The sequence below is a fragment of the Hypanus sabinus genome, chromosome 7 (genome assembly GCF_030144855.1).
Source record: "Hypanus sabinus isolate sHypSab1 chromosome 7, sHypSab1.hap1, whole genome shotgun sequence".
Classification (NCBI taxonomy): domain Eukaryota; kingdom Metazoa; phylum Chordata; class Chondrichthyes; order Myliobatiformes; family Dasyatidae; genus Hypanus; species Hypanus sabinus.
Genome location: NC_082712.1, coordinates 84,016,916 through 84,043,356, shown reverse-complemented (window position 1 = coordinate 84,043,356; position 26,441 = coordinate 84,016,916). Strand labels below are relative to the sequence as shown.

General features: G+C 46.7%; 1 protein-coding gene and 1 long non-coding RNA gene across 5 annotated transcripts in view; one reads left to right on the top strand and one right to left on the bottom strand.

The window, feature by feature from the left end:
- Positions 1-26,441, bottom strand: part of LOC132396913 (TSC22 domain family protein 4-like) — a 94,690-nt gene that overhangs the window by 17,134 nt on the left and 51,115 nt on the right. The window contains exon 4 of one of the 2 annotated variants that reach the window (XM_059975001.1): positions 25,132-25,229. The exons of the other annotated variant lie outside the window; for it this stretch is intronic. Within the exon in view, the coding sequence (XP_059830984.1) occupies positions 25,132-25,229 (98 nt within the window). The remainder of the gene's footprint in view (positions 1-25,131; positions 25,230-26,441) is intronic. 2 annotated transcript variants of the gene reach the window in all.
- LOC132396919 (uncharacterized) overlaps positions 1,477-26,441 on the top strand; it is a 37,770-nt gene continuing 12,805 nt past the window's right edge. The window contains exons 1-4 of one of the 3 annotated variants that reach the window (XR_009513177.1): positions 1,477-3,473; positions 7,481-7,787; positions 16,641-16,733; positions 24,255-24,322. This is a non-coding gene — a long non-coding RNA (uncharacterized LOC132396919). Of the gene's footprint in view, positions 3,474-7,480; positions 7,788-16,640; positions 18,159-24,254; positions 25,119-26,441 lie in introns of those variants that run through there. The other 2 variants (XR_009513176.1, XR_009513175.1) reach the window with 2 other exon arrangements.

Here is a 26,441-nt window from a genome sequence, read left to right as displayed (position 1 = left end):
ACAAAGACAACCAGTATCTTCCTGAGAAGGACAGTAATGAACACACTGAGCTTTTATACCTCACAGTTACACAAACCTTTTTACCGAGGACAGCGTTAAAGATTTTTGAAAACATGATTCTTGAACAGTGCGATTTGCACTGTGGTTGCCTGAATGTACCAAGAACCCAGCACAGCTTCTGGCATTGATGTACTTCCTATTTTTAAGTCCGAGCCAGCGTCATATAACCGTTCAACCTCTCACTTCCAAATCTGTCTACATCCTACAACCACTTTGATTGCTTTACAATCTGCAACTGTGGCCTCCGATTGGTCCGGGCTCCTCACTGCAAAATCTTTCATCGGATTCCGCAATCAGTTAGCTGTTTGAAATGAGGTTGTACTTGGTTTCCATCTCAAAAAACCCTTATGGCTGCTTGCTCTGCCTTTCGGAATGGTCACAGCTACACGTTTGCATCACTGACACTATCGTGGTTCAATTCAACATCAGAGAATGTGTACAGAATACAAACTGAAATTCTTACTCTTCACAGACATCCATGACATAGAAACAACCCCAAAGAATGAACGACAGAAATATCAGAACGACAAAGCCCTCCTCCTCCCACAGACAAACAGCAGCAAAAGCATCTTCCCTCCCCCTTGCCATCTGCACCAGCCAAAGCACCGACCTCCTCCTCACACCATACAAACAATAGCAAAGCCCCAAAAATGACCCAGAATTGATCAAAAGTTAGTCCTTCACAACACTTTAGTATCTCAGACAGGTTCTCCCTCAGAGAGGGAGAGGGAGATAGATGTGTTAGCTTCATATTCCTCCCATTGCCCTGTAGTGTCCTGTCTGTGGGAACCAGTGGTGCAAGAACTGCCTGTCACAATTCCCACACTGCAACAGAGACTACAGCAGAAAAGAAAACCGACAACAACAAACGACTAGACTCCCAAACATCAGACAAAATTCACTGGAATGGAAGGCACACTTCCCTCCTTCCCCTCACAAGCTGATGATTCCAACATCCTCGCAGAAAACAGCAGCGTCGTGGTTAGCAAAACGCCGTTTCAGTGCCAGCGACCCGGGTTCAGTTCTGCCACTGTCTGTAAGGAGCTTGTACATTCTCCCCATGTGGGCATGGGCTTCCCCCGGGTATTCTGGTTTCTTTCCATAGTCCACAGACGTACGGGTTAGTAGGTTAATTGTCACACGGGTGTAACTGGTCTGGAAGAACCTGTAACTATGCCATATCTCTAAAGTAAAATTAAACATTCCTCTGGTTGTTGTTAACTTGTGCAAATATGTATTTTTATATGCAGAGCTTTGGGAGTGATGTAAGAAATCTACTCAACTTCAAGTAGATAAAAGGTCGGTACAACATGGTGGGCCGAATGGCCTGTACTGTGTTGTACTGTTCAAAGTTTAACGTACTACATTCTTTCCCCTCGAGTACATCCATACCTGTCCAAGGCTCTTGGTCCCATTCTTACACCATGCAAGCAATAGGAAACTAGAGAAAAAAAACAGCTTCACGATCTGCTCCTCAGGTAGCGGTGTTGACTTTAGTCTGATGTGAGTTTACTCTGGAATCATTGCTATGGAGCACAGTTGCAAAAGTAGGAATTTCACTTTGCCAGATGCCCCATGAGAAGGAACGGTGCAGCAGTTTGGATGCACCTCCAGGTGCTCCGGTTTCCTGCCACATTTCAAACATGAACAGTACTGTATTTTCCCGTGCGGAGCGGACACCGAGTTTGTAAATCTGACTGGAGTAAGAGTTGTTGGGAATGGCAAGGGTGAGGCACCGCAGGAGGGGTGTGGGACAAGTGACAGAGGAGGAGTGCTTGGTTTGGGGGGGGGGGGGGCTGGTGCAGTCACACCCAGCCCTGAGACACCAGGCAAGGTCATTGATTCCAAACAATCAGTTTATTGATCATCACAGAATGTCTCTCTGGTGCTTCCTGCTCCCTCCCCGCTCCATTCCCCTTTTCCTAACCATGATTCCCCTCTCCCTGCCTCCTTCCCACCCTCAGTCCACATACGTCAGGAAATTTGGGGGGTTTTTGCGGCAGCTGTGTAGTGCAACACATAAAATTACTACATTACTGTGCAAAAGTCTTAGGCACCCTAGCTATGTGTATGTGCCCGCACATTATTGTACGGATTAGGGTACGCAAGTTGTGGCCATGCTATGTTGCTACTGGAAGCATGACAACATTTTTGGACTGTATTGGTTGTTGACACAGATTACTTATTTCATCCTATGTATCAATGTTTCAATGTACATGTGACAAATGAAGTTCATCTTTAAAATCTTTTACATGAGAGGAAGTCCACAGATGCTGGAGATCCAAAGCAACACACACAAAATGCTAGAGGAACTCAGCAGGTCAGGCAGCATCTATGGAGGGGAATAAACAGCTGACGTTTTGGGCCGAGACCTTTCTTCACGATTGAGAAGGAAGGGGGCGGACGCCAGAATAAAAAGGTGGGGGTGAGGGGAAGGAGGCTGGCTGTAAGGTGACAGGTGAGGCCAGGTGAGTGGGAAAGGTAAAGGGCTGGAGACAAAGGAATCTGATAGGAGAGGGGAGTGGGCTGTGGGAGAAAGGGGAGGAGGAGATAGGCAGATGACGTGGTAAAAGGTCAGAATGGGAGTAAATGAAGGGGGTTGGGGGGGGGGGGGGAATTTGTCTACCGGAAGGAAAAATAAGTATTCATGCCATCAGGTTGGAGGCTCCCCAGACGGAATACGAGGTGTTGATCTTCCACCCTGAGGGTGGCCTTTTCACACAAGAGAAGCCATGGACTGACACGGCAGAATATGAATGGGAATGGGAATTAAAATGTTTGGCCACTGGGAAGTCCTGCTTGTGGCAGATGGTGTGGAGGTGCTCAAATTCTGGAGGTGGTTTGACATCTCTGCCCAAGATAGCTTTTGTGGAGCTTTTTTTTAAAAAAAATAGAGAGGGGATAGGTAGTAGGGCTCAGGAAGGGGAATTGAGCTCGAGTCTGAGACATCCGTAAGTTTTAGTAGAGGAATGATGAAAATGGGGATATACAAGATACCAGAACAGGTCAGAATCGGCATCAGGTTTAATATTATTAGCATATCGTGAAATTTGTTATGTGGCAGCAATACATAATAATAGAGAATAAAGCTGTGAATGATAGCAATTACATATACGTATATATTAATAAATTAAATTAAGTAAGTAGTGCAAAAATAGAAGTAATAAAGTAGTGGGGTAGTGTTCATGGGTTTAACGTCCATTCGGAAATCAGGTGGCAGAGCTGAAGAAACAGTTTCTGGATAAGTGTGTGTGTGTTTTCAGGCTTCTGTACCTCCTCCCTGACGGTAACAATAAGAACAAGACACAACCTGGGTGGTGGGAGTCTTTAATGATGGATGGCAGCTTTTTGAGGCATCACTCCTTGAAGATGTCCTGGATACTACGGAGGTTACGTTTTGAAGGACTAGAGAGGTAAGAGACTGGGAGCGCAGGTGGACTGAGTCCATGAGTTTGAAATTGCTGGCTTTATACTGTATTGAAGAGTATTCTCTTACATTTCACCCCCCCCCCCCGCCACCCCCCTCATTATCCCAACACAGGAAACTATTCCAGCTGGCCTGAAATGAATCGTGTCACTGAGCAACTTACAGGTTGCTAAGCAATTGATGAGCTAGCGGACAGATCACAATGGGCACGGCCAAGTGGGTTTGATGGAGGTGCTGGTGAACACAGTTGTGGCTGTAATTAGTGCTCACTGACAGTTCCTGAACACAGAGGCACATTATGCTGTTTAGTGAGAGCAGAGTTAGTCTCTATCCTGCATCAATCTGATAAGACTGTTTCCGTGTTTCTCAATGCCTCCTCTTAACAAAAATCAGAAGATCTCGCTTTGAGAGTTTTAGTAAGTGACGAAGCAGGAGGCTTTGCTCCAGAAACAGTGCTTCATCGGGTAGCAGCCTCCGTCAACCAACCCTCTTCAGTGTATCTCACTGTATTATAGGCAAGTGACACACACACACACACACACACACACACACACACACACACACACAGCCCCCCTCCCCCACTAGATTGGGGTACTGCTTCATCGAGCACCTTGGTGCTGCCTAACTTGCTGAGTTCCTCCGGCATTTTGAGTGTGTTGTTCCCCTACAGTACGCATAGTGGCCACTTTATTAGGTACACTGGCTCATTTAATGTAAATCAGCTAATCATGTGGCAGCAACTCAATGCATAAAAGCACTGAGTTCAAGAGGTTCATTTAAATGGAGAGGAAATGTGATCTATGTGACTTTGGCCGTGGAATGATTGTTGGTGCCCAGACGGGCTGGTTTGAATATCTCAAAAACTGCTGATCTTCCGGGATTTTCTTGCACAACAATCTCGAGTTTACAGAGAATGGTGCGATAAACAAACATCCAGTGAGCGGCAGTTCCGTGGGTGAAAACGTCTTGATAATGAGAGAGGTCAGAGGAAAATGGCCAGACTGGTTCAAACTGACAGGAACGGGACAGTAACAAATAACCACATGTTACAACAGTTGTACACTGTACAGAAGAGCATCTCCGAATGCACATCACGTCAAACCTTGAAGTGGATGGGCTACAGCATCAGAAGACCATGAGCGTACACTCATTAGGTACAGGAGGTACTTAATAAAGTTACCACTGAGTATATATTTTACTGTTGTATCTGGAGGCACATCACAGATGGACAAACAGACACTCACACAACTGGAAGGAATTCCAGTTGATGTTTTGCTGTCTGACCCCAGACACTTTGTAATACTCAACTATAGAACAAAGTCCCCATTGAGTCCCAACCTGGAAATACACCCCCCCACTGAACACACACACCAGCCAGTACATACACGCAGAGCACTGGAAAACCACCTGGAATTATTCCAATCAGTTCAAGTATCTCTGAGAAACATATTGCTAATACTAGGTGGCTCAGTGCCTTACTCTTGAAGGTCATGGGCCAAATCACAACACAATCCAAACCAATTCCCCCAGCATAGTGCCCGTGGGGCTGTCCCAGTACCACACTGTAGATGGGACATTAAACCGAGGCCTTGGCTGCCTTCCCAGCCAGAAACATGAGATTCCACAGATGCAGTCTGAAAGGCCTTCAGATGTTCTGAGAAATGCTTGACCACTCCCCCAAGCAGGTCACCCATTCAGTTGCTGGGTTACCTGGGATCTCTAGCATTGGGGGTGGGCACCTGGCTTTCTGGAAAATCCAGCCCCCCCCCATCCTCTCCCCCCACTGTGCCACCGTGGGTTACGCAGCCCTTTACCTATGGAAGAAAAGGAGGAGCGACAGGAGGTTCTTGTCCAGGTTGCGGTTGTAGGCTTTGCTTCCCACGTTGTTGAGGTGGTCTGTGCGGACGCCAGTGCCCTTCCAGCCCTCAGGACCCCGCTGGTAGCGCCTTGGGGACGAGGCCCGCAGGTGGTTGTTATTGTTGTTGCTGTTGTAGGGAGCGCAGCAGCCACCAAGGCGGAGGTCAGACATCTCGCAGGCTGACAACATAATCTGCCCGCTGGCTCTGGAGATGGGGTGGGTGGGGGGGGGACTCGATGCCAGGAACTGCCTGTCTTACCCCCAGAGGACCCAGGAATCAGCACTTCCTCGAAGGGTAATGGCCGGTTTCCAACACCCCCTCTCTTGTAGAGGGCAAGGGGGAGAAAGTGAACTGAATGTGAGGGAGATGCCCCTTCTTCCTCCTCACAGCCTGGCACCACTGCGCTGAGACTTGCTAGTTTTGTCCTTAAGTCCTAGTCCCTTCACTCTTAATATTCAAAGCGAGGACAGTTAGACATCCCACTCCTTTCATCCTAACAGGCTGGCAAGGAGCGAGGTCCTCCCACCAGCGTCACTGCTGACGCTGTGCCAGGCTCCAAGTTCTGTCCAAGTGCCTGTGCGCGTGCGTCATTTTAACAGCTGCTCTAGAATTGTGTAGGTGAAAAGGGATAGAGGGAACAGAGGCCAGTCTGCCCCTCATGTCTGTTCTGGCCACTTTAACTGCCCTGAAAAAAAAGTCCTAAGAATCTCAGTTGTAAAATTTTCAAATCATTCGCCTCGACACCAGTTTCCACAGCTACAGAGGGACACGCTTTGGTGACCTTTCTGTGTTCACTGTCCTGGCATTCCTGAATGACTCAACCCTGATTGATGGAAGCAAACACGAAAGTGGCATTTCAAAGACTGTTACGTGGACGCCCAAATATGTAGAGTATGATGAAAATATGGATCACATACAGGCAGTAGTTTAGTTTAATTTTATATCAAGTGTGGCACATTCATCCATCCTACAAACATCAGAACACAGAACAGAAAAGCCTCTCGGTCCCATCTGCCTCCACCAGTTGTAATTATTCCCATTTCCACAATCCTTTTGTTTAGTGTACCCTCAACTGTCCATTAGTCTTCTGCCCTCAAGAGACTCTAGCTTTGTCTGGCCGTAATTTAACTCTAATATACAAAAATGTACACTCAGTGGCCACTTTATTAGGTACACCAGCTCATTAATGCAAATAGCACATCTTCCCTACAGCAAAGATGTAAATAATGTTGAAAGAGTACAGAGAAAATTTACAAGGATGTTGCCGGGTCTGGAGGAGCTGAGTTACGTGGAAAGAATGAATAGTTTAGGACTTTATACCTTGGAATGTAGAAGATTGAGTGAAGATCTGATAGAGATATACAAATTCTGAGGGGTATAGATGGGATTGAGGTTGAGTGGGACTACAACTAGAGGTTACAGGTTGAGGGTGAAAGGTGAAAAGTTGAAGAGAGTGGTGAGAGTGTGGACCGAGCTGCCAGTGCAAGTTGTGTTAGCAAGCTCGATTTCAACGTTTAAGACAAGCTTGGATAGGTGCATGGAGGGCGATGGTCCCAGGGCGCAGGTCAATGGCAGTAGCTAGTTTAACTGGTTTGGCATGGACTAAATGGGCCAAAGGGCCTCTTTCTGTGCTGTACTTTTCTATGACTATGAGGCAAACAGAACTGAACATGATACTCCAAGTGTGGTCTAACTAGAGTTTTATAGAACTACATTACCTTGCAACTCTTAAACTCATTTTTCTCTGACTAATGTAGGTCAACACATCATACACCTTCCTAACCACTTGCATGGCAACTTTGAGGGATCTGTGGATGCGGACCCCAAGATCCCTCTGTTCCTCTAAACTGCTTCACATGGCCTAATTCTGTTTCTACAGCTAATGGTCTGCAAGGCAGGAGTGTGGAGCTCAGTATAGGTTGGTAATTGTCCTTGTTGAACGGCAGAAGAGACCAGAGTGACCTACTCCTGCTGCTTATTCATGTTCAAAGGTCAAAGCAAATTTATTAACAAAGTACATATAGGTCCTTCCAAGAGGACCACAGCCTTGTTGTGATTTGGAAGCTTGTGTAACTCGGTGACCCAGAGAGATATGTTGACTGCAATCAGGACTTTATGCTTTGGCTCTTTGCAGGGTCACCCATGACAAAGAGGTCAAAGGGTAGAGGCCAGAATGAAAGTGGTCCACCGGTCCTCCAGGTTCGGGGCTTCAGTTCAGGGCTAACAACCCTGACTGGGAAAACAAAATCGTTACGGCAACAGCAATGAAGAATCCTTCTACATCTGAGTGTGACAGTATTCTTGAGTCTCCACCCAGGATTTGTGTGACTGACAGTAATGAAAACCGAGAGGAAGCTTCCAACATGATGAAGGAAGCCCTGAACACCACCAGAGATGAAGGACCTTCACTGCTGCCCTAAATGCCAGTCGCAATACAAGTAGTAAGTATGTATTTGTCACAATATGCAACCCTAAGATTCATTTTCTTGTGGGCATACTCAATAAATCTATAGAATAATAACAGGGTCTTATGGTCATAACAGAATTAATGAAAGACCACCCAACTAGGGCGTTCAGCCAGAGTGCAGAAGAGAACAAACTGTGCAATACAAAAAGAATAAATAGATAGATAGATAATAAATAATGAGGACATGAAGAGTCCTTGAAAGTGAGTCCATTGGTTGTGAAAACATTTCAGTGATGGGGCAAGTGAAGTTATCCCCTTTGGTTCAAGACCCTGATGGTTGAGGGGTAATAACTGTTCTTGAACCAGGTGGTGTGGGTCCTGAGGCTCCTGTAACTTCTTCCTGATGCAGCAGCAAGAAGAGAGCATGTCCTGGGTGGTGTGAGTCCTGATGATGGATGCTGCTTTCATGCAGCAGTTTTTCATGTAGATGTGCTCAATGGTGAGGAGGGCTTTACCCATGCTGGACTGGGAGTCACTAATTTCTGTAGGATTTTCCATTCAAGGGTACTGGTGTTTCTATACCAGGCTGTGATACAGCCAATCAATATATTTTCCTCTACACATCTATAGAAGAGGTACTGTACTCATCTTCCCATCAAGGCTGAGATATCAGTCCTGGTGGGCACCCTGACAACAGTGCTGTAGATGGGGTCTAGCCAGAGTTCCACACAGCTGTAATGTTGATTCTGCCTCAAGTACTTCAATCCTCTGAAATAAAGCCCTATTTTCCATTAGACACAAGCACAACCATTTTTTAAGCTGTTGGAGGATTCCAAGAAATTCCAGCCAAGAGTGAGTTAAAATGACCTCCATGGAGAATCAGTAGATGGGTCACCTTTGACTCTGTGTATGGCACTGGCCTTTCATAGACATGGGAGCAGAGTTAGGCCATTTGGCCCATCAAATTTGCTGTGCCATTCCATCATGCCTGACTTATTATCCTTCCCAACCCATCTCTATGTAACCTTTGATGCCCTTGCTAAACAAGAACCTGTCAACCTCTGCTTCAAAAATATCCAATGACTTTGCCTCCACAGCCATCTTTAGCAATGAATTCCACAGATTCACCACCCTCTAACTAAAGAAATTCCTCCTCATCTCTGCTCCAAAGGGAGGTCCTTCTATTCTGAGGCTGTGCCCTCTGGTCCTAGACTCCCCCACCATCGGAACCATAGTCTTCACATCCACTGACTAGGCCTTTCAATATTCAATAGGTTTTAATGGGATTACTCCCCCACCCCCATCCTTCTAAACTCCAGCAAGTACAGGCCCAGAGCCATCAAACGCTCCTCATACGTTAACCCTTTCATTCCCTGGATTAATCTTCTGAACATCCTCTTGACCCTCTCCACTGCCAGCACCTACAGTGGGACCAAAACTGTTCACAATATTTCAAATACCATCTTACCAATGCTTTATAAAGCCTCAGCATCTCATCCTTACTTTTATATTCTAGTCCTTTTGTAGGACTTTCCATCTGAAAGCCATGGCTTCTAATTCAATCCCAGACTCATGTTTCAAATACAGCGGAAAGTGGTGAAGTAGGATTGATGTGGGATCCAAAAGATCGCTTCTGAAGGGTAGACATAAAGGGCATCTGACATAAACACGTTAACCAACATATGACTAGAGGATGAGCAATTCTCCGCATTCCATTTGACTGCCTGGCGTGGGCCCTATCATAGGGTTAATCTTCCCCCGCGCAAGTCCTCAGTAAACAACTTTCCCATTTATGACTGCAGTGGAAGTCTAACGCACAAAAGGGCTTTGGGCTGGCCTCTTTTGAAATGGTAATTGGCTTCACTGGAAGTAGCTCTCCTTCTGTGAGCCTCACAGAACACACTGGGAACATTCGGTGTCGGAGGCAGGAGGCGGTTTCACTCTCCATACTCATGGATAGAAATGTCCAAACTAGAGGCATCGCAGTGCCCCACCCCACCACCATTATGTCAACATCCTCAGCACCCTTCAACCACCCCGCTTTCACTACCATCTTCTGCTTACTCCACACCCCAGTCCAATCACTGTCATACGCCCTGCTGCTAACTCGAGGAGTTCCTCTTGCCAAGAGCCACTTTGTCATCACCTTGTCAAGTCACCCCACATTCAGATATTCCAACACGTTTCCTCAGTGCTGAGGCTGTGTCGTGCCCCGGGGCTTAGTGTAACTGTGAGCTTTGCGGCAACTGGCCTCTGCGTAATGGACTGAGAATATGGGCCCACTCCAGCTGCTCCCAGCTACGGGTTTATGGACAGAATTTTGTTCCAAATGCTGATGCTTGCTTTATTGTTTGCATGATTTGATTTAATTTGTTTTCCCCCTCTCTGTGCGTCTTTTTTTTTAACTAGGTTTTTGGGTTTCTTGTTTTGTGGCTGCCTATAAGCAAACAAATCTCAAGGTTCTGTAATTTATACACGGGGAGAGGTCAAATGGGTCTTTTCAGTAACTCCATCCAATTTAGTGACAAGATCTTTTTCTCTGCAGATTTAAGAACATGTGAACAGGTTGAGACATTTTTCGTTGGAGAGCAGAAGGATAGAGTTTCATCTCATAGGGGCACAGATCGAGAGAATGCGCCCCGTCTGTTTCCCAAGGTTGGGAAACCAAGAACTAGAGGGAATAGAGGCACAAGAACATGTCCTTCAGCCCATCCAGTCCATGCTGAACCATTTAGACTGCCTACTCCGATCAACCTGCATCCAGACCTTAGCCCTCCATACCCCTCCCAACCATGTACTTATCCAAACTTCCCATGGACATTGAAATCAAGCTCGCGTACACTATGCGCCCTGGCAGCTCGTTCCACATTCTCACCACCCTCAGAATGAAGAAATTTCCCCTTACATCCCCCTCAACTTCTCATCTTTCATCCTTAACCCATGAACTGTAGTTGTAGTCCTACCTACCTTAGATGTAGTCCCACAAAAAAAATAGGTTTTTGGGAGAGGAGAGATTTAATAGGAACCTGAGGGGCAACTTGTTCACCCAGAGGGTGGTGGGTACGTGGCATGAGCTGCCAGAGGACATGGTGGAGCAGGTACATTACCAGTGTTTAAAAGGTACTTGGACTGGTGCATGGGTTAGAGCAGGGGCTTCCAACCTGGGGTCCATGGACCCCTCAGTTAATGGTACGGGGTCCATGGCATAATAAAGGTTGGGAACCCCTGTTTTTAGAGGGAAACGGGCCAAACACTGGCAAATTTATTTATTATTTAGTGAACTAACAGGCCTTTCTAGCCCAATGAGCCCAGCCTACCCAATTACACCCCAGTGACTATCTAACCTACTGACACACACGTCTTTGGAAAGTAGGAGGAAACCAGAGCACCTGAAGGAGATGAATGCGGTCACAAGGAGACCATACATACTCCACGTTGACGGGAATGAGGGCAAGCATGAAGCAATTGAGCTGAAGGTGCTGACTCCATGATTTCATTTACATGCACCCTTGAGTATTTCACAGAATTAAAGAACGGTTCACAGTCATCTGGCCGGTGAAATCAACACCAGGTTTGTGTGGGGGAATTCAGCTGGTCCTGCTTCCTGCTCTCTTCCCATCTCTCCTTCATACATATGAACTGAAACCAGAAGTCCATGAGCCAGTCCTCATTGGAGGATCAGAGGTGGAGAGGGTCAGTAACTTAGACTAAGGAGCTGGTGGTGGACCTGAGGAGGGTTAAGGCACTGGTGACCCCATCCAAGGGGTCAGTGTGGACATGCTGGAGGATTACAGATACCTGGGGATTCAAATTGACAATAAACTGGACTGGTCAAAGAACACTGAGGCTGTCTACAAGAAGGGTCAGAGCTGTCTCTATTTCCTGAGGAGACTGAGGTCCTTCAACATCTGCCGGACTATGCTGAGGATGTTCTACGAGGCTGTGTTGGCCAGTGCTATCATGTTTGCTGTTGTGCGCTGGGGCAGCAGGCTGAGGGTAGCAGACACCAACAGAATCAACAAACTCATTCGTAAGGCCAGTGATGTTGTGGGGTTGGAACTAGACTCTGACGGTGGTGTCTGAAAAGAGGATGCTGTCCAAGTTGCATGCCATCTTGGACAATGCCTCCCATCCACTCCATAATGTACTGGTTAGGCACAGGAGTACATTCAGCCAGAGACTCATTCCACCGAGATGTAACACTGAGTATCATAGGAAGTCATTCCTACCTGTGGCCATCAAACTTTACAACTCCTCCCTCGGAGTGTCAGACAACCTGAGCCAATAGGCTGGTCTTGGACTTATTTCCACTTGGAATAATTTACTTATTATTATTTAATTATTTATGGTTTTATATTGCTATATTTCTACACTATTCTTGGTTGGTGCGACTGTAATGAAACCCAGTTTCCCTCGGGATCAATAAAGTATGTCTGTAAATTCCAGGGTGTTACTACTTCAGGACCCAGCATTTAAGTGCAATTACGAATAAAGCACAGCAACGCCTCTAATTCCTTAGGAGTCTGTAGAGATTCAGCATGACACCAAAGACTTTGACAGACTTCTATCGATGTGCATTGGAGAGTGTACTGATTGGCTGCATTACATCTTGCTATGGGAACACCAATGCCTTTAAACAGAAAATCCTACAAAAGCTAGTGGGAATCGACCCAGTATATTCAGGCAAAGCCCTCCCAACCATTGAGCATATCTACATAAATCGCTGTCATAGGAAAGGAACATCCACCATCAGAGATCCCCACCACCCAGGCCAAACTCTCTTCTCACTGCTGCCATCAGATAGAAGGTACAAGTGCCTCAGGATGCACACCACCGGGTACAAGAACAGTTACTACCCCTCAACCATCATCCCTTGAACAAAAGGGATAACTACACTCACTCAAGGGCTCTTCTGTCTTGTTCTTTCATGCTCTTTATTTATTGTTATTGTATTTTTATCTGCATTTATTTATAGTTTAAAGATCCTGTTTATAGTTAATGTTCTATAGATTTGATAAGTGTGCCCACAGAAAAAGAATCTCAGGGTAATATGTGATGACAAGTATGCACTCTGATAATAAATTTTACTTTAAACTATGTACGTGACATACATGCAACTTTGATAATAAAATTTACTTAGAACTCTGTGCAAATACCACCACTAATACCCGACTGTGCTTTTCAGACCCTAACAGTCACAAATCAAAAAAAAAATCTTTTTTTAAAATTATTAATCTCTGTTCTGTTGCCAATCCCATTCTTTCCATGCAACACAAAGAGGAGCATTTTCTGCCTGCTCTGTCTGGGCCCATCATGACTTTAAATTTCCCCACGCATTCCTGTCTCAGAATCAGGATCATGTTTAATATCACCGGTATATGTCATGAAGTTTGTTGACTTTGCAGCAGGAGATTGGGGCTGAGAGGGAATTAGATTAGCCTTGGTGAAATGGTGGAGCATACTCGATGGGCCAAATGGCTTAATACTACTGTTATATCTTATGGTTTTATGTATGGTTGAATGACAATAAAACTTGAACTTGAAATTTACATATCTGACCACATAACTAAAGCCCTAATCTCCAAATTCATCGCAATAAAACTTTTCTATACCCTCTCTAAATCCCTTTCAGTGTTGCAAGTAGTGGCACCCGGAAACGCACACAACGTTCCTGCTGTGACCATACCGGTGTTTTGACAAAGGGCCAAAATGAGTTCCTTCCTTTTCTACTCTATTTCGAAAACACAGCATCCTGGGTGCTTTTGTAACCACTCTCTAAATCCGCTCAATGAATTATGCACAATTATTCGAAGATTTTTTCCTCTAATTTGTAACCCTTTAGACTGCAGAGGTTCCCAATCTAGGGTCACAGACCCCTCGGTTAATGGTAAAGGTCCATGGCATAAAAAAGATTGGGAACGCCTGCGTTAGATACGTCCTTTACTTTATCTTGACCTTTATTTTTACGGATAAAATGGAACACTTCCTATGCTCCATCATTTCTTCATGGCTGATCCATTTTCCCTCTCAGCCCCCAGTCTCCTGCCATCTCCTCATATCCCTTCATGCCCTGAATCATCAAGAACCTATTAACCTCTGCCTTAAATATATCCAATGACTTTGGCCTCCACAGGCAATGAATTCCACATATTCACCACTCCCTGGTGGAAGAAATTCCTCATCATCTCCATTCTAAAAGGACAGCCCCATATTCTGAGGTCATGTCCTCTGGTTTTAGACCCCCCCCCCCCCACCACTGGAAACATCCTCTCACATTCATTCTATCGAGGTGTTTCAACATTCAATAGGTTTCAATGAGGTCTTCCCTCATTCTTCTGAATTCCAATGAGTAAAGGCCCAGAGCCATCAAACGCTTCTTATATAACAAGCTGTTCAATCCTGGAAGTATTTTCATAGAACTATAGAACATTACAGCACAGAAACAGGCCTTTTGGCCCTTCTTGGCTGTGCTGAACCATTTTCTGCCTAGTCCCACTGACCTGCACCTGGACCATATCCCTCCATACACCTCTCATCCATGTACCTGTCCAAGATTTTCTTAAATGTTAAAAGTGAGCCCGCATTTACCACTTCATCTGGCAGCTCGGTCATTGAAGATATCAAGAGTATTTGGGCGGTCGTTTCAGGTATTTCTCAAGATAAAGAACGTCCTTTGAACCTTCTCCAATGTTAGCACATCCTTTCTTTGAAAAGGGACCCAAAACTGCTCACAATACACCAAGTGAGGCCCCACTTGTGCTTTATAAAGCCTCAACATTATATCCTTGCTTTTATATTCCAGTACTCTCAATGTCAGTGATAATGAAACTGATTCTGAGAACCATTTAATTGTACTATTTCTTGTTCCTTAACTACTTTTGGCCACAGAGACTCTCATCATCTGCGTGCTCTTTAATTCCATGGCTTCGAACTTAGAATTGCATGTAGTTTTGATCACCCTGTTATAGGAAAAATGTTATTTATCTAGAAAGAGTACACAAAATATTTCCCACGTTATTGCCTGGACTTGGGGATATAAGTTCCAAAAAAGAGGTAGAAGCTGGTTGAGAGTTGTCGCAACATCATACTCAGTGTCAGCGAGACCAAGGAACTGATTATGGACTTCAGGAGAAGGAAGTTGGGAGGACACAAACTAGTCCTCTTCGAGGGGGTCACAGTGTAAAGGGCGAGCAGCTTTAAGTTCCTGAGTGTCTCCATCCCTGAGGATTTGTCCTGGACCCAATGCAATGAAGTAATCAAGGTAAGCCAGTGGCTCTACTTCATTCGGAGTTTGAGGAGATTCAGTATGTCACCAAAGACTTGAACATTTTGTAAGAATTATGACCAGTTCTATCGTGGTGGTCTGGTGCAGAGGCTCCAATGCACAGGATTGCAAAAGAATGTAGACCTGGGGTCCATGATATTGGTGAATGGCATAAAAAAGGTTGGGAACCCCCGCTGGAGGCAGTTGTAGACTCAGCCAGCTCTATCATGGGCACAATCCTCCCCACCATGGAGGGCATCTTCAAGAGGCAGAGCCCGATTAAGATGGCATCCATCAGTAGAGACTCTCACCATCTGGGACATGCCTTATTCTTGTTCCTACCATCAAGGAAGTAGTACATGAGCCTGAAGACCCACACTCAAGGATTTAGAAATGGCTTCTTCCCCTCTGTCATCAGATTTTTGAGCAATCCATAAACACTACCACAGTTTTGCTTTTGCACTATTAACATTATAATGTTCAGGGAGGGGTAGCATTTCTGGTAAAGGGGAATGTTGTGCCCATTCTAGGGCAGATCATTCACTTCTGGTCCCCACTGGACACTCAGTTCTCACCTGTGGCTCCAGTTAGCTGTTTGCATGCCACAGCAGCCACACCCCGGTACACCACTTCAACAGGCGGGCTACGCCATGTGAGGGTAGCCGGTGGCCTCATACCCTAAAGTTCTAGCATGAAAAGTCAGCTCTGGCTTTACTGGGCAGATGAGATCCGATGGCCAGGAAGATGGTACGGCAAAGTTGCGCAGAGCAGAAGATGTGACAGGCACAGAAAATGACATGATCATGCACTGCAAACAAAGAAGCCCCAGTTTGTGATGCTTGTTCATACCATTAGTCTTGGACAAAACAAAAGAGTAGAACTGCCCCAGTGCAAAACTTTTGCACTTCATAAGTTCTCCCTCACAGGTTTCCTGACGTTGTCGGACACGATGGACAACCACCATATATTTGCAGCGTTCAGCTACCACGAAGTATCAAATTTCGATGGTTACAATAAACCTGATTCTGAATCTGATAGGTTGCATAGATTCGGACTTTATTCCCTGGAGCGTTGGAAATTGAGAGGTGACCTGGTAGAGGTATACAAAATCATGAAGAGCATAGACAGGGTGAAAGCACATAGTCTTTTTCCCAGGGAGCAGCTGCTAAAATCAAGAGGGCAGAGTCTTCAACGGCAAGACAGAGTATTAAAAAGGACATCGGGGGTATCTTCTTCACACTAGTGTGGTGTATACTTGGAACGAGTTGCCAGAAACAGTGGTTGAGATGGGCATATTAGCAACATTTAAATACTATCTGGATGGGGGAGGTTTAAAAGGCTATGGGACCAGCTCACTGGATAACACAATTGCCATGGATGCCATGGCCTGTTTCTAATGCTGTGTGACTGTAGCTCAAAAAAAGAATCTTGTTAGAAGTTCATTTATATCTCATGGACTACACTTCCCTCACAGCCTGTATTTTCATTTTTATTATTAAGATACAGCTTGGAACAGGCCCTTTTGGCCTTCAAGCCACCCAACAACCCAACAATTTAACCCTAGCCTAATCACAGGATGATATACAATGACCAGTTAACCTACCAACTGGTATGTCTTTGCAGCACCCGGAGGAAACTGATGTACGTGTGGGATGGAATGTACAAACTTGCTTACAGAGGATGCCAGGATTGATACCCGAGCTCTGATGCCCCGAGGTATAATAGTGTTGTGTTAACTTCTAGGTTACCCTGGTGCTACTTTTCAAAAACAAATCCATGCCATGTAGTTCTAATCCATACTTGACCAAAGAACTGCTGCTACTTCTTCTTCTTGGACCCTTAGTTCCCAGTGCAGAAAAGGCTATCGATTACCTCCTGTCTCCATCGTCCTCTGTTCTGAGCCAGTTTCTTGAGGGTAGACCAGGAAAGGTCCCATCGACTAATTTCTGCCTCAATGTCTCTCCTCCATGTGTTCTTTGGACATCCCTGTTTTCCTCTTTCCTTTAGGGATCTATTTTATTGGCTGCCTGGTGATGTTGTTGGTTGGCTTCCTCAAGGTGTGGCCATCTCACTGCCCATTATGCCACTGGCACTTTGAGCAGCAATGAAGATCCTCCATCTCTGATGGTGTCCAGGGTCCAGGGCTTCCTTCATCATGTCAGTAGCTTCCTCTCCGTTTTCACTGTCAGTCATGCAAGTCCCAGGTGGAGACTCAGGAATACCGAAACACTCAGATGTAGAAGGATTCTTCATTGCTGTTTCCGGAACAATTTTATTTATAAGTCAGGGTTGTTAGCCCTGAGTTGAAGCTCCAAACCTGGAGGACTGGTGGACCACTCTTAGTCTGGCCTCTGTCCTTTGACCTGTTTGGCATGGGTGACCCAACCAAGAGCCAAAGCATAAAGCCCTGACTCCAGCTAACATGGATCTTCGCATCATTGAGGCACGCAAGCCTCCTAACCATATGACAAGGTTGTGGTCCTCTTGGAGGTCAAGGGGTGGCCAATCCATCTCTATTTCCGTTTGCGTATTTGTATCTCTCTGGATTTCCGGTTGATATTTTCCTAAGGCGTCTGGTTGGTTACTTCTGATTATTGCTTCTCAAACATTTCCCACCAGCAACGTTAATCTGTAATTGCTGGAAGGATCACGACAACCTGTTTGTGAACAACTGTGTAAAAATATGCAGTTTCTTATTGTGATATTGCTATTCCAATCTCCCAATACCACAAATCTGGAGTCTCTGCACATCTCTGTAATTTATTGCAACACACGCAAAATGCTGGAGGAACTCAGTAGGTCAGGTAGCATCTATGGAGAGGAATACACGGTTGGCATTTTGGGCTAAGTCCCTTCTTCAGGACTGAGAAGGAAAAGGTAAGATGCCAGAATAAAAAGGCGGGGAGTAGGGGAAAGAGGCCAGCAGGAAGGTGATGGGTGAAGCCAGGTGGGTAGGAAAAGTAAGTGCTGGAGAGGAAGTAATCTGATAGGAGAGGAGAGTGGACCATAGGAGAAAGGGAAGAAAGGAACCCGAGGGAAAGTGAAAGGCAGATGAGAAAAAGTAAGGGGGGGGGGGGGGAATTAGTTTACTGGAAGAAGAAATCGAGATTTATCCCATCAGGTTGGAGGGTATCCAGACAGAATATAAGGTGTTTCTCCTTCACTTCGACGTGGCCTCACGTTGGCACAAGAGGAGATCATGTACTGACATGTCGGAACAGGAAAGGGAATCGGAATTAGAATGTTTGGCCACCAGGAAGCACTTAGGCTGCCTTCAGGGATAGGTGCCAGGAGGGAGCTTAGTGGGGAGGGAGGAATGTCTGAGGAAATCACAGAAATCCCTGTGGAAAGTGGATGGGGGAGGAAGGTAAAGATATGTTTAGTACGATCTCTTTGGAGATGGCTGAAGTTGCAGGGGATAATGTGTCGGTTACGGAAGCTGATGGGTTGGTGGGTGAGGACAGGAGGCTATCACTACAAAGCCGGCTGGAAGATGGGGTGAGCAGACTACTGCACTATAAACTTTCCACTAGTCGACAGCCTATGTGAGAGTCCTGGCAATATAATCACACCTCTATTGTGACAAAGATGTATTTGGTCCTGGATTCTCAAGGATGTCTCTCTTCCCAGCCACTCTAATACTCTGCTTAGTAAACTCCTTGTATACACAACCTTTTGGAATCAGAATGAGGTTTATTGTCACTGTCGTATATGATGTGAAATGTGTCCTGTTATGGCAGAGACATAAAATTCAATGGTATTTCACTACCCATCTACCCACCTGGTTACACCCATCATCTCCAGCTTGTACTCCCACTCTCCCATGATCTCCAGCTTGTACTCCTCCCACTCTCCCATCATCTCCAGCTTGTACTCCTCCCACTCTCCCATCATCTCCAGCTTGTACTCCTCCCACTCTCCCATCATCTCCAGCTTGTACTCCTCCCACTTTGCCCCCATCATCTCCAGCTTGTACTCCTCCCACTCTCCCATCATCTCCAGCTTGTACTCCTCCCACGCTCCCATCATCTCCAGCTTGTACTCCTCCCACTCTCCCATCACCTCCAGCTTGTACTCCACCCACTCTCCCATCATCTCCAGCTTGTACTCCTCCCACTCTCCCATCATCTCCAGCTTGTACTCCTCCCACTCTCCCATCAACTCCAGCTTGTACTCCTCCCACTCTCCCATCACCTCCAGCTTGTACTCCTCCCACTCCCCCATCATCTCCAGCTTGTACTCCTCCCACTCTCCCATCATCTCCAGCTTGTACTCCTCCCACTCTCCCATCATCTCCAGCTTGTACCGCTCCCACTCTCCCATCATCTCCAGCTTGTACTCCTCCCACTCTCCCATCATCTCCAGCTTGTACCCCTCCTACTCTGCCCCCATCATCTCCAGCTTGTACTCCACCCACTCTCCCATCATCTCCAGCTTGTACTCCACCCACTCTCCCATCATCTCCAGCTTGTACTCCTCCCACTCTCCCATCATCTCCAGCTTGTACTCCTCCCACTCTCCCATCACCTCCAGCTTGTACTCCTCCCACTCTCCCATCACCTCCAGCTTGTACTCCTCCCACTCTCCCATCATCTCCAGCTTGTACTCCACCCACTCTCCCATCATCTCCAGCTTGTACTCCTCCCACTCTCCCATCATCTCCAGCTTGTACTCCTCCCACTCTCCCATCATCTCCAGCTTGTACTCCTCCCACTCTCCCATCATCTCCAGCTTGTACTCCTCCCACTCTCCCATCATCTCCAGCTTGTACTCCTCCCACTCTCCCATCATCTCCAGCTTGTACTCCACCCACTCTCCCATCATCTCCAGCTTGTACTCCACCCACTCTCCCATCATCTCCAGCTTGTACTCCTCCCACTCTGCCCCCATCATCTCCAGCTTGTACTCCTCCCACTCTCCCATCACCTCCAGCTTGTACTCCTCCCACTCTGCCCCCATCATCTCCAGCTTGTACTCCACCCACTCTCCCATCATCTCCAGCTTGTACTCCTCCCACTCTGCCCCCATCATCTCCAGCTTGTACTCCTCCCACTCTCCCATCATCTCCAGCTTGTACTCCTCCCACTCTCCCATCATCTCCAGCTTGTACTCCTCCCACTCTCCCATCACCTCCAGCTTGTACTCCTCACACTCTCCCATCATCTCCAGCTTGTACTCCACCCACTCTCCCATCATCTCCAGCTTGTACTCCTCCCACTCTCCCATCATCTCCAGCTTGTACTCCACCCACTCTCCCATCATCTCCAGCTTGTACTCCTCCCACTCTCCCATCATCTCCAGCTTGTACTCCTCCCACTCCCCCATCATCTCCAGCATGTACTCCTCCCACGCTCCCATCATCTCCAGCTTGTACTCCTCCCACTCTCCCATCATCTCCAGCTTGTACTCCTCCCACTCTCCCATCATCTCCAGCTTGTACTCCTCCCACTCTCCCATCATATCCAGCTTGTACTCCTCCCACTCTCCCATCATCTCCAGCTTGTACTCCTCCCACTCCCCCATCATCTCCAGCTTGTACTCCTCCCACTCTCCCATCATCTCCAGCTTGTACTCCTCCCACTCTCCCATCATCTCCAGCTTGTACTCCACCCACTCTCCCATCATCTCCAGCTTGTACTCCTCCCACTCTCCCATCATCTCCAGCTTGTACTCCTCCCACTCTCCCATCATCTCCAGCTTGTACTCCACCCACTCTCCCATCATCTCCAGCTTGTACTCCACCCACTATCCCATCATCTCCAGCTTGTACTCCTCCCACTCTCCCATCATCTCCAGCTTGTACTCCACCCACTCTCCCATCATCTCCAGCTTGTACTCCTCCCACTCTCCTATCATCTCCAGCTTGTACTCCTCCCACTCCCCCATCATCTCCAGCTTGTACTCCTCCCACTCCCCCATCATCTCCAGCTTGTACTCCTCCCACTCTCCCATCATCTCCAGCTTGTACTCCTCCCACTCTCCCATCATCTCCAGCTTGTACTCCTCCCACTCTCCCATCATCTCCAGCTTGTACTCCACCCACTCTCCCATCATCTCCAGCTTGTACTCCACCCACTCTCCCATCATCTCCAGCTTGTACTCCTCCCACTCTCCTATCATCTCCAGCTTGTACTCCTCCCACTCCCCCATCATCTCCAGCTTGTACTCCTCCCACTCTCCCATCATCTCCAGCATGTACTCCTCCCACGCTCCCATCATCAGCTTGTACTCCTCCCACTCTCCCATCATCTCCAGCTTGTACTCCTCCCACTCTCCCATCATCTCCAGCTTGTACTCCTCCCACTCTCCCATCATCTCCAGCTTGTACTCCTCCCACTCTCCCATCATCTCCAGCTTGTACTCCTCCCACTCTGCCCCCATCATCTCCAGCTTGTACTCCTCCCACTCCCCCATCATCTCCAGCTTGTACTCCTCCCACTCTCCCATCATCTCCAGCTTGTACTCCACCCACTCTCCCATCATCTCCAGCTTGTACTCCTCCCACTCTGCCCCCATCATCTCCAGCTTGTACTCCTCCCACTCTCCCATCATCTCCAGCTTGTACTCCTCCCACTCTGCCCATCATCTCCAGCTTGTACTCCTCCCACTCTGCCCCCATCATCTCCAGCTTGTACTCCTCCCACTCTCCCATCATCTCCAGCTTGTACTCCTCCCACTCTCCCATCATCTCCAGCTTGTACTCCTCCCACTCTCCCATCATCTCCAGCTTGTACTCCACCCACTCTCCCATCATCTCCAGCTTGTACTCCACCCACTATCCCATCATCTCCAGCTTGTACTCCTCCCACTCTCCCATCATCTCCAGCTTGTACTCCACCCACTCTCCCATCATCTCCAGCTTGTACTCCTCCCACTCTCCCATCATCTCTAGCTTGTACTCCTCCCACTCTCCCATCATCTCCAGCTTGTACTCCACCCACTCTCCCATCATCTCCAGCTTGTACTCCACCCACTCTCCCATCATCTCCAGCTTGTACTCCTCCCACTCTCCCATCATCTCCAGCTTGTACTCCACCCACTCTCCCATCATCTCCAGCTTGTACTCCACCCACTCTCCCATCATCTCCAGCTTGTACTCCTCCCACTCTCCCATCATCTCCAGCTTGTACTCCTCCCACTCTCCCATCATCTCCAGCTTGTACTCCTCCCACTCTCCCATCATCTCCAGCTTGTACTCCTCCCACTCTCCCATCATCTCCAGCTTGTACTCCTCCCACTCTCCCATCATCTCCATCTTGTACTCCTCCCACTCTCCCATCATCTCCAGCTTGTACTCCTCCCACTCTCCCATCATCTCCAGCTTGTACTCCTCCCACTCTCCCATCATCTCCAGCTTGTACTCCTCCCACTCTCCCATCATCTCCAGCTTGTACTCCTCCCACTTTGCCCCATCATCTCCAGCTTGTACTCCTCCCACTTTGCCCCCATCATCTCCAGCTTGTACTCCTCCCACTCTGCCCCATCATCTCCAGCTTGTACTCCTCCCACTCTCCCATCATCTCCAGCTTGTACTCCTCCCACTCTGCCATCATATCCAGCTTGTACTCCTCCCACTCTCCCATCATCTCCAGCTTGTACTCCTCCCACTCTCCCATCATCTCCAGCTTGTACTCCTCCCACTCTCCCATCATCTCCAGCTTGTACTCCTCCCACTCTGCCATCATCTCCAGCTTGTACCCCTTCCACTCTGTCCCCTATCGTCTTATCCTGGCTTCTGCCCCTTTCCTTTTCAGTCCTGATGGCCTCAGCCCGAAACATTAGCCGTTTATCTCCCTCCATAGATGCTGCCTGACCAGCTAAATTCCTCCAGCATTTCATGTGTACATCATTTAAGATTAAACCTTTTAAAAATTTATTTTATTTATTTACTGGATACAGCACTGAGTAAGCCTTCTGGCTCTTTGAGCTAAGATGCCCAGTCACCCCAAATTTAACCCTAGCCTCTTCATGGGACAATTTACAATGACCGTCTTCATACTGTGGGGGGAAACTGGAGCACCCGGAGGAAATCCATGCTGTCATGGGGAGAACACTATTACCTTACAAGGTCTCTTTTTATTTAGCATGGCACCAGTTTCCAACTGTGTGATTTTATATTCAGCAAGGTAAGAGCTACTCTCCGCTGGCTGTGAAGGTCGAGTTTCTACCAAGTGTCAGGTTAAGGGTTGTACTGAAGGGTTAAAACTGTTATGATTACCCTACCAACACAACCAATCGCCTCCACCCCTACCTCTGACCCTACACGAGGAAAGAAAATTGTTTTTGTCTTTACGGGAACATAAAAGATTATACAACTGCTGGAATAGAATGTTCCAGAAGCAAATGCTTTAGACACTAAAGTAATGTTCTCAAGGACAGGGGGACCTTTGTTTCTGAATTCCAATCAGCTTATTCTGCTCACTTGCATAATGTTACAGAGCAGGCGTAGGAACATCACAAAGCCGTTTGTTTCTCAGCAGGAGACATGCACTGAATGCCACTGGAACCAGGGAGCGCATGACCATTCCGATAAAACTGGGTCCAAGTGACACCTGCATTTTGTCAACAATAAGCTTCAGAACAGGCTACTCTTGTCAGTCAGGGTGGAAAGGCTGCCTTTAGGGGTCTTCTTCACAGATTTCAGCCTGCTAAGTCAAGCAAGCTCCCCATCTCTAACAAATAGGTTCAGTAATTTTAAATTTTTTGGCATAATCATATTGGAGAGTCTGTCCTAGGACCAGCATGAAGAAGGCAGGGCAGTGCTTCTGCTTTCTTAGAAGTTTGCACAAATTTGGCACGTCATCTAAAACTATGACAGTGGTGCATCACAACCTGGTATGGAAACAACAGTGTTCAGGAATGGAAAAGCCAAAAAAAAGTAGTGGATACAGCCCAATCCTTCACAGGAAAAGCCCTCCCGCCATTGCGCACATCTACAAGGAAGGAGAATCTGTCATTAAGGAATCACACCAACCAGACCACGCTCTCTTCTTGCTATTTCCACAGGGCCTTAGGTCCTATACCACCAGGTTCAGGTGCAGTGAATACCCTTCAACCAGTGTGGGTAATTTCACTCACCTCAACACTGAACTCATCCCACAACCTATGGACTCACTTTCAAGGACTCTACAATCCATGATCTGATATTATCTATCTATTGCACTTGCATAGTTGCTGTGTGCTGTTTGTCAGTCTTGGAGTGAAGTTTTTCATTGATTACATTCTATTTCTTTCCAGGAAGCTGGGTGAAGATACGTCTCTACCAAAGGAAGTGTAAAGCACTCCTTTCTTCCGCAAGCCTGCAGGTAACCCTTGGGAAAGGTGTAGCATCTGCTTTGCTGCTCCCCCCCTCTCCTGGGGTCAGGGTCACATGAAGCCAGGGGAGCAGGTGGTGGATGGTCATATGAGCAGCCGGCACAGATCCCAAGTTCTGGTTATGTGACCACTGACGCCAGGCAGACAATCTCTGAAGAGTATTGATTGTGGTTGGGATCACCCGTCTTGTAAAGACACTGCCCAGAAGAAAGCAATGGCAAACCACTTCTGTAGAAAAACTTGCCAGGAACAATCACAGTCATGGAAAGACCATGATTCCCACATATAACACAGCACATAATGATGCTGATGACTGTACAGGTAGTCCCCGAGTTACAAACGTCCAACTTACGGACAACTCGGACTTACGAACCGAGGAAGGTGAATGCCTTCTGCCATTTTAAGCCAGATCACGACACTGTCCACCATTTTAAGTCGTTGCCATTGACACTGTGTTGAGTGTGTAACTTTGTATTTGGCATAAATTTTTCTTAGCAAGAATCACCCTGATCCCGCCCCCCCTCCCCCCACCACCGGTTCCGGTCGGCTGGTGGTGCAGTGAGATCAGCGCCGGGCTGGAGAACGGAGGTTCCCGAGTTCGATCCAGTGACAGACCGCTCCCGTGCCGGGTTGATGTCGATCCAGTGACTCCCGTAACATCCGTGCCTGGTTGATGTCAAGCTTGCAGCTCGACCTCGTTAAAAAAAAACACTGCCACCTCGAGTTTAAATTCCCACGTGGAATATTGTGGAGGATCAAATACCCAAACCCAGCACAGCCCCCACTTGTCCCATTTAACCTGTCTCAGTGCAGTGGAGTTTAGGACCCGGGGAATTCAGTGCGGTGCTCCTTAGGACTCGGCAGACCTCTGGACCCACCTCCTGCAGTGTCTCTGTTCTGTTGATGAGAAGCCACCGCGATTAAAAATAAGTGGAAATAATAAAGTGTTTGGAAAGAGGTGAAACGTCATCGGTCATTGGAAAAGCCTTAGGCTACAGTTGGTCAACGATTGCAACAATTTTAAAGAATAAAGTGAGAATAATGGAGCATGTGAAAGGCCCTGCCCTGATGAAATCTACAATTATTACTAAGCAATGCAGTGGTTTAATTATTGGAATACATACGTTTCTTAAGTGGTTTATATGCATAGAAAGGTAAAATATATACTATATACTAAGACGAACGTTTGACTAACTGACGCTAAATAATACCGGATGTACTTGTTCCGACTTACGTACAAATCCGACTTAAAGACAGACTCAGGAACGGAACTCATTCATAACCCGGGGACTGCCTGTATACATACTTAGATAATAAATTTAATTTGATCCTTGAACCTAGACATATATACAGGTCCAGAATGTACACACTAACTTGGGATCATTATTCCCCTGATGAAGGGGTACTGCCAGGAAAAATTGATTTGGTTCCACAGATCAGAATCAAGTTTGATATCACTGACATATGTTGTGAAATTTGTTGTTCTGTAGCAGCAGTACACTACAATACATAATAATAAAAACTGTTAATTACAGAGTGTGTGTATGTATGTATATATGTGTGTGTATGTGTATATATATATAAAGTTAAAATTAAATAAGTACTGAAAAAAGAGGAAAAAAAACAAGAAAAAGTAGTGAAGAGTGTTCATGGATTCATTGTCCATTCAGAAATTGGATAGCAGAGGGGAAGAAGGTTTTCCTGAATCATTGAGTGTGTGTCTTCAGACACCTGCACCTCCTTCTGATGGAAGCAATAAGAACAGGGCACGTCCTGGGTGATGGGGTCCTTACTGATGGATGCTGCCTTCTTGAGGCATCGCTCTGTAAAGATGTCCTGGATATTACAGAGGCTATTGACCATGGTAGAGCTGACTGAGTTCACAACTCTATGCAGCTTACTTTGTTCCTGTGCAGTAGTCCCCACACCCCCATATCAGACTGTGATGCAACCAGTTACAATGCTATCCACTGACACATGTAGAAATTTGAGAGTGCTTTTGATGACATACCAAATCTCCTCAAACTCCTCATGCTGCCTGATTACTGAGTGTTTTGTTTTTATTTCACCTTTCCATCATCTGCAGCTTACTTCTGTGTTATTTGGTAT